The sequence below is a fragment of the Talpa occidentalis genome, unplaced genomic scaffold, assembly GCF_014898055.3.
Source record: "Talpa occidentalis isolate TD23 unplaced genomic scaffold, MPIMG_talOcc4v2.1 talOcc4.17, whole genome shotgun sequence".
NCBI lineage: Eukaryota > Metazoa > Chordata > Mammalia > Eulipotyphla > Talpidae > Talpa > Talpa occidentalis.
The window spans coordinates 58,764,470-58,773,675 of NW_023601754.1; the positions used below are offsets into that span (position 1 = coordinate 58,764,470).

Below are 9,206 nucleotides of genomic sequence, written 5' to 3' on the forward strand. Positions count from 1 at the left end.
GGACAAGGAGAGGGGCTCACAGCTCTTTAGATGTATGTTACAACCAAGTCCACCATCAAAACACCCATTACCCTGCACCACATTCCCCTGGGCCGCTCTCCTCATGGCTACCCACCCCCCTTCCTCCTCTCTTAGAATTATTGACTGGGGACTTCTAGTTCTGAGCTGTTTTGATGGTCACAGTGATAATCACATGCCAAATTTCTGAAGACTACATCTGGAGGTGCAAATACTTGGTAGTCATTGTTTAAACTTTCTTTATCTGGTTCCTTGGACTTCAGTGTGGGCTGAAAGGCTGGTTTACCTTCCGGCAGTAGATTCCAGCTTAGATTAAGGGTGGAGTCTCTTAAGTTTTGAGTCTATGCAGATGTCTTTGTTCTCTCTCCTACTAGATCAAGGAGGGGGATCCTAGAACACGTAGGATATGTTCGCACCTTTCTGAAACTGGAGCTAACTTGCTGGTACAGTCTCTGGGCTACTTAACTGCCCAGGCCCAGTGTTCTTTACTTGCTTATGCCATTTCTACCTTCCAAAGTGACACTTTCCATAGGGAAAATTATAGTATAATTTTGTTCTCTTATGACCAAGAACATCTGTTTGAGAAGAATAATTATGAGATACCTCTCATAATGTCCAAGGTGTAGACAGTAGCTATTCTATTCTTAGAATGGATGATGAGCACATTAATTTTCATAAACCTATTCTTCCTTTTCCCCTACCCCCCTAATATAATTATAGCTCATTTAAAAAATAACTAAATAAATGACAGGTCCAAAATGGAATCTATCATGCTAGACCCTTCAAGACTTCCACAAAACAAAAATGCAGTTTCAGCCTCTCCCATCAGTGGGACTCTAAACTGATCACTCTGGACTTTTCCGGTCAGTACCACTTCAAGTTTCTCCTAACTGGTGTGAGGATGTAGAGGAGGGTTTTACAGGCTCATGTTCTCCAGGTTTGTGAATGCAGCTCTGAATCACTGGGGATGTCCAGTTGAGTTTCCTTGTTCTTCACCAGGAGGCTTTCCTGATTCCACAGAATTGGGAGGTGAAGAAATTGCCTGGAAATAAAACATCAAGCTTCAAGAATGAGATCATCACTTCCCCTCTCCTTCAGTCCTTTCCTATCATCATCAAGTTCAATGCCAGTAATACTCCTTTAGTCACTACTGCTGTGCTATCCACAGTCCTCACAACCAACCTCAGAAAACAGAGAAAGTGTTAGCATTTTATTGGTAAGATACCTAAATTCAGAAAGAATTTGTGATTTTTCTGGGTACACAGCTAGAAAATGTCAAGTCACAAAGAATAATGAAACAATTCTACCTGTATTTTAAAAAATTATTCATTTCAATATTAAGTTTATGGTTTCTTCTTACATGTTCACATCAGAATTCTTTTTTTTAAAGATTTATTCATTCATGCATACAAGAACCAGGGTACAGGCAGGATGTGCAGGAGGGTAAGCAGATTCACCAAAGACAGAGCAGGGAACAGAATAGGCAGACTGACTGAAATACACTGCTGAGGGGAGCAGCAGGCGAGACAGGAGAGGTCTGCCGCGCCATGTGGGTATCTCCTTGGCTGGCCAGGATTGAACCCGCACTGCAGAGGCTGCAGACAGCTTCACTGCACTGTGCTCAACTGCCTGCACCATCAGGGAGACCTCACATCAGAATTCTTTTCTAGCTTTCAATCCGTCTCCAACCTTCAAATTATTTCTAACTCCAGGAACCCCACAAATCATTATCATGTTAACATTTCTTCCCAATTGTAAGAGTTTCAGAGACAACCTCAAGCCCTAAAGGGACCAGGTAAATAGGTCTTGTAAACAACCCACCTCTCTTGAATAACAGCAGTTTGCTTTGCACCACATGGCTGAGACAGCAATGGTTATGCACAATTCCAGCAAGGTAAGGAGCAGCATTAGAGACACCAGGCCCTACAGGTCAGGATGCAAACCAGAAGAAATATTCAGATGCAAAATGCCAGCAAAATCCAGACTAAAAAATTTCCCTCCCCCAAAACAGAACAAAGCCAACCATGAATGAAGTGTAAGATTTACACATACACCAGAACTCTATAAGAGAGGCAATGGGAATCTAAAAGCGTGGGAACATTTCCCCTGGAAAGCAAGTAGTGTTCCTATGTCACCCATGTGGGGTCTTCATAGGGGGATGAAACTGCACAATCAAAATTCTGATACTTTCGCTAGTATTCACAAATTTGAACTACAAATTGAAGAAGTAAAAAGGAGAGGAGTAAACAGTTCAGGAAAATGAACAGGATTTGAACACTACCATTTCATTAAAAATACTTCATAGAGGGCTAAGCATTTGCACTATTGCTAGGAACTAAAACACTAAGCTGAAATATTAAGCACAAAGTTACTGGACTAGTGACATTTTGATTATCGTGGAAGACAAATAGAAGAGGTAACACAAATTGCTTTGGAGGGAAAAAGCCCACAAAATCCATTGAAAAAAATCAGACCCATATAAATGCAAACTTAGATAAATAAAAAAATATAATCAAGATAATGAGGACAAAGTGTTTCATGAGGAGTGTCAGCTCATAAGAGAATTAAGAACAAGTCAGTAAAAATAGCTCATAGAGCATCATGAAGAAAATGGACAAATTTGAAGGCAAGTCTATATTTCTAAGTTGACCTCAGGGCAGGGAGAAAAACAGAAAACAAGCAAAAAATAATTTGGAAGGGATATGAAAGACCTTCCCTTTGAAAATACCATATTCAAATAAATTCAAAAGTGGATTCATTTGAAACTTTAATAAGTCATTATTTGACAGTCCCAGACCACGGAAAAAGCTGTAAATCTCCCAAATTAGCTTTAGTAATTAAGATATAAAATAAAATTCAAAAAAATTAATTTCTCTGGGGAATGTAATAGTAGCAGCGATCATGACAGTAATAATAAACTAACAACATGTTAAACATATCTTAAATTGCTTCTCCAGTATTAATTATTTCCTCCTTAGACCAACCCTATGGAATGGATATTATCAGTATCCTTACTTCAAAAATGAGAAAACTGAAACATAGAAACTTGTCTCATTTTCAGAGTCAAGGTAGCAAGGTACCTGCTATATTATCAAGGTAGCAAGGCACCTGCTATATCATTTTCAGTATACTTTGGATGGTTTGAAATATTTTATAAAAAAACATAAATTTTAAAAAGCATACATTTGATGAGGAGCCCATGTAAATGCACAATTCTGGTGACTGTGAAGACTGACAGCTCTTGAGAGACTGCATATTCACTGCTAAATTTATGGAGAGAAAAACAAATCCAACCAGTGCAATTGTTGCACTGGCAATGTTCATCCCAAAACTGTTTTGCATCTGAAAAAGAAAACAACGTCTCAATGAACACAGACAGCACATACTTCATTTGCGTCACTACAATTAATTTCACAAATATCAACAGAAGGTTGTTTACACACTAAACAATATCCCACTTGCTGGGAAGACATCCAGGAACAAAAAACTATCCCACCTTCACAGCGCTGAAATTCCAGCAGCAAAGACAAAGGAAAAAATTAGGGGAAAATCAAATAGATGGAGAGAAACCAATCATGTCAAATGAAAGAAAGCCAAATGAAGAGATTATTGGAAGGAGGAATGAGTTACCAACTATATGCCAACCATTGCTTAGGGGTGAAGTTAGATGAGGACTGAGATTCAACTCCTACAACATGGACTTGTTCCATGGTGTCAATGTTATGGTGGGGACTTCAGGGATCTTTAGGAAAACAGTAACAGAGGTGTGGTAGGTAGGAAAATAAGACCTCATGGGAATGGAGTTAGTTGAAACTAGGTAGATAAGAAGTGGGGATGGAGTCTACCAAATTCCTTTAAGGAGTTTGGCTACAGGAAGAAAAATGAATTGTGCTTATTGCTAACAGGAAAAAATAAGGTCAAGATATTTTTTTTCTTTTAAGCTGAAAACAGTAATTGGATGATTAAAGGCAGATCAAAATGATCTAGTAGAGACAAATTATTGTGAAGTACTTGTGTAGGTAAAAGGAATGGAACCCAGTATTCAAGTACAGGCAGTGGCTCTTAGGAAAATCACAGAAAGGTCACCTAAGGCAAGAGGTTAGGATGCAAGATGTATTGATGCAGCTCTGGTCCACTAAGTATATTTACAATGTGGGTGGCGGGGCGGGTTGTGGGGGGGAGCCTGAAAATGCTCTTGACACCTTGAGTTTTCTCAGAATAGCAGGATCAACAGAGAGTAAAGATGGCAGAAAAGGGACTGGTGCTGGAATAGTGTGTGTCAAGTTGAGTGAGTCAGCTAGGGAGAGTGGGTGGACTAGGAAAGCAGTATAAGTGGGCAGGTGGTTTGGTGAGACTTAGTAACTGTTCAATGAGTCAGTAAATGGATAGTTTTGACTTTCAGTTATAGAACTAGTGGTAGGAGAACATACACTCAAATAATTAGAATTGGTTAAATTTAGCCACATGCAAAAAAAATCAAGAAATCCTTTTGTAAGCTTCAGATACATCATATTTTTCTAGTAAACATCTAGTAACATTCTAGTAAGCATCCATCATATTCCATACCTATGATACTTTAATCCTGTACCATCTGAATGTCTTAAGAAAAAAAATAATTTTTTGTGCATTAAATGAAACTCTGTCAGTTGGATTCACCAACCTCTATGAATGGCTAATATTTGTACTCCTATGATCATAGAAAAAGAGGATGAACTACCACTTACTATCATTCTTGTGGGTTTTCTCCCAGCTGCAACAGAAAGGGATCCTGAACTAATAAACTGTTTAAAATAGGAAATGAAAGAGAGAGGGAATATTAAGTCTCCACCTTTTTTTTCTTGGCCCTCCTTAGATTAGCAGATATCTAGAAATATGTGTTCAAAACTTGTTTTTAAATTCATATCCTAGGATATAGAATTATACTTGCAACTGTTACTCATTATTTTTTATGAATGAAAATTTAAAATTAGTTTACATTTTGAGTAAATTTATAATCTTTTTATTTTATATCTGATTTTTTACAGGCTTATGGAAGTGTGCATGCTTTAAAAACATAATATAATTATTTTTATTTATTTTTTGTTGAGGTAACATTGTTTTGTGATAGTATATATGTTTCAGAGCTATGTGTAATATCATAATCATTATGCCTGTATTTTATATTATATCAAATGTACATAATATTTATTTATATAAACATGTATATCATTTTTATTTATATATTTATTTGTATAAGAATCTATTATCATTCTCATATTCTTGCCCAAGCTTCAGATAAGGGATTAATTTATTGCATTGGATTTTCTAAAAGATCCTTTACAAATGTGGATGTTTATATCTATATATCCACTACTTTTCAAATTACATTTTTGACATGTAATAGTTTCCATAACTCTAATTTTGATAATTCTCTATATGTCCAAGTTTTCTCAAAACTTCATTCTGGTTTTTCACTTCATAAACCTCACATGCATTTACCAAGACATTCTTTGATTCGAAGAAACAATTGCCAATACCATGAAGCAAACGCTTGCTTCATAAAATTAAGTTGCTCAGTTCTAGTGGAACAGAAACAAGAAGGTTTGGAGCTCTGTTTCAAGTAATAAAGACATTATCACAGGACCTTCCGGAGGCATTACAGAGATGTGGTTAGGAGCACACGCTCTGTATTCACAGTCTGTCTTCAGCTGAATTCATTCTGTAACCTTAGACAAATTCTCAGGCCCCCTTTGTATCAGAGTCTTTATCTGCAAATGGCGTTTATATCCCTATGTTATCATCAATCACCTGTAGTCATATAGGGATAAAATGCAATAACATATACATCAAGGGCTTAGCTGTATGTTCAGCACACAGCATTCAACTTATTAACTATAGCTAAGGTTTTTATAAATATTTTCATTTCATTTCATTTTATAAATATTTTCATTTCAATATTTCATTTCATTATAAATATTTTCATTTCATTTCATTTCAATATTTTCATTTTCATTTCATTTCATTTCAGTGACCCAAAGAGCCCTCATCTTATTTCTACCATCCTAGTGAGGAAAACAAAAGGTGATCATTCAACTATCTTTTCCAAAGTTGTAGTTAATAAAGATTAGTAAGAGAAATATTGGGTGAATAGAAGGAATCACACTGTCAGCACCCAGAGTGGGGCTTGCTGGGGGTGAGGGAGCACCTGGGTGAGCAGCAGAGGTGTGAACCCTTGGGGAGGCCAGAATGAAGGGCTTTGTACCATGTCACGGACCTTAGATTTGACTTTGTGTAGGGAGCCAGAGAGAAGCTTCCAGCAATGGGACTGCAATGGTTAGGTTGAATCTTGATGCTTAAAGAATGAAACACTGGCTCCCTGACTGTGGCTCTTTTTTTTTTTTAACAAACTGAACTCACTTTCTGAGAAAAGAAAACTCTTTTCCAATTGAATAATCAAAACACTTCATTTCTTCATTTCTTTTATACAACATGGGGAAGAAAAATTCAGACTCTATTTCATCAAAATGATGATATCAAATTTTTTAAATTTCAGAAATATTAAGTGCAAATCACATGTCTTGGACTATATCCAGAAAAAATATACAGTCTTTTGTCATAATATGAGATCTGATTTTGGCCAAATTATGAGCAATTTCTTCTTAAAGGAGATTGGAAGCTTTTTGATTTTGAGAAAATAAAAGCATGGATAAATTAGAGTCCAAGACTTGTTATATTCATTTTCCTTATTGGACAATTACATCTTGTAATCACTGTTTTCAACCAAATTGTCCCATCTTAGATTTCATGGTGCATCTTTGCTTTCATATTCAATCCAAGACCGAACAGCTATCATTTCTCAAAGATCTGGTACCAGGGTAAACAAATAAGTAAACAAAAGTGGCTGATTAATAAAGAGTTCCTATTAACTACTTTAAAAAAAATGAACCATCTGGTGACAAGGCTAAATTAATAAATTTTAAAATCACCTAGACCCAAAGCTCATTACTTTGATGACATTTTGATCTAAATAGGAAATGTGATTCTTCTGATTTTCAAACAGTAATCAGCAGGCATCTTATCTCCCAACACAATCTCATGCTTGCAAGGAGATTCACCAATGCTCGTTTCCATGCAACGCTCTCAACATCCATAAGGAAAATGCATAGATATTACGTTAATGCTTGGGACTTGATTTCTTAACTACAAACATGCTTTGTACTTAAAACTTTTTGTGTGTTTCAAGAATTACAAACCAAGCCCACAATATGCAACTTTCTGATAACTTTTCCAAGAACAATTATCAAATGCATCTTGCCAGTTGGTATCTAAGAAATGACCAGTGGTCAGGGGACTGGGTTACTCACAAACACAGCTCCCCACAGTGGGTAGCCTGTGTAGAAGATGAAGAAGTAGTGCCTGAAGAGGTGGGCTACATATTGTAAGGAACCCAGAAGAACACCCAGCACCAGAACCATGGCTCCTGTCAGGATCTGGATGGCCTGTAAGAAGGACGAGGCAGGGAGAACAATAGTCATAACTGACTGGACTTGGAGTGGAGACCTTTTTAATTTTCCTCCAAAGGGAGTAGTCAGTGCTTGAAATGGTGAGAAGAAGTCAAGCCTCAATGACCTGGGCAAGAACTTATCCCGGGAGATTTTTTGGTTCTTTACGCTACCCACCAGTTTCCATGGCAACCCTGCCTTTCACCACTCCCCTCACTTCTGTTCACTCTCACCTTCCTTTCAGAAAGAGCAAAGGAGCAATGACTGATAAACTAGATCAGCAGGCTGATAAACAGTCCAGACATCTTCCCGACTTGCTTTGGGGCCATAATGTGACGAAGATGGAAAGCTGGTAAGCAGCATTTCCTTTACCTGGCCCTCTACCCAATTTTTTTTTTAAGATTTATTTATTTTTATCCAAGAACTGGGGTATAGGTCAGAGGTGCAGGAGGGTGAGAGGATTCACCAGAGACAGAGTGGGGAAGAGAACAGGCAGATTGACCAAAGTACACTGCTGAGGGGAGCAGCGGGCGAGACAGGAGAGGTCTGCCGCGCCATATGGGTAGCTCCCTGGCCAGCTGGGAATTGAACCCATGCTGCAGAGAAAGGGGACAGCTTCACAGCGCTGTACTTAACCCACTGCACCATGGAGGAGGCCTGCCCTTCCCCCAATTTTTAAGTTTAAAATGTGAAATGAGCTCATAGAACTCAGTCTTCCAATGTGGATAGCCCAACTGGAGCTCATTCCCCCTCACGGTAAGGATATTCTCAACCATGAGATTAGCCTCTGCAATTCTCCACCTCAGGTCCACAACACACCCAGTCTTACCTTAAAGGAGCAACGTCATAGACTTAGGGGTGAGTTACTAAGAAATACCCCCCTCATGGGCACAGAAGATTTTCCACTCGGTGTTTATTTTCTTAAATCAACTTTTTAACAAAGGTTGACTTACCCCCAGGGCTTGCAGCTCCCCCTTCTGGTCTTTCTGTGATCTATCAATGGGCTGGTATGTCGAATCAGTCACCCCCTCTGGTTCCACGTGGCTTCCTGGGGCACCATCTGCAGGGGCTGTCCCCAGCTCTGCGCTGGCTGTCCCCAGCTCTGCACTATCAGCTTCTTGGGAGGCCATTTGTGATTGTCAGTGGCTGTGATAGATAGAAAGGAAATCCAAAGGCTTGATGTTTTCCCTTTTCCCACTAGCTAATAATACTTTTGAATAGAACAGAAGGGCTGAATTTTCTGCATACATTAAAATGACTACACAAATAGGGCAAGGGAACAGAACAACAGAGTTTGTACATTGTTCAATTCAGTTATGTCTTGGAGCAGCAGACAGCAGACCAGTGATGTTGATCTGGGCACCTCACTTAACTCTGGAATCGTGAGTGATTCCCTTCTTGTCTTCACATGCATCTATGTTTCTCTCTCCCTGCCTCTCTTTCAATCTGTGCTGGACAACCACAGCCTATAGTTGCAGTGAGCGCAATCTCTTACAAGAGGAAGATGGCTGTAGTCACATTCTAAAAACAGAAGATATCATTCAAATTCAATGTTGCGATGTTATTTCCATTTTAAAGATGAGGAAATGGGGCCTCCCTGGTGGCGCAGCGGTTGAGCGCTGGGTTGCGAGGCTGCCCACAGCCTCTGCAGCGCTGGTTCGATCCCCAGCTGCTCCCCGGCCACCGGAGGAGAGTCCCACATGGTGT

At 38.9% G+C, this 9,206-nt stretch overlaps 1 protein-coding gene across 1 annotated transcript; it reads right to left on the reverse strand.

Annotated features, from left to right (window-relative positions):
* Window positions 1–976: 976 nt before the first annotated feature.
* MS4A3 (membrane spanning 4-domains A3) lies at window positions 977–8,634 on the reverse strand. The gene is made up of 6 exons (XM_037515706.1): window positions 8,453–8,634; window positions 7,362–7,496; window positions 4,743–4,799; window positions 3,202–3,360; window positions 1,840–1,941; window positions 977–1,060 (listed from the first exon to the last, which is right to left on the reverse strand). Exons 1-6 carry the CDS (start codon window positions 8,627–8,629, stop codon window positions 977–979), a joined length of 714 nt encoding a protein of 237 aa, XP_037371603.1. The 5' UTR covers window positions 8,630–8,634.
* Window positions 8,635–9,206: the final 572 nt, after the last annotated feature.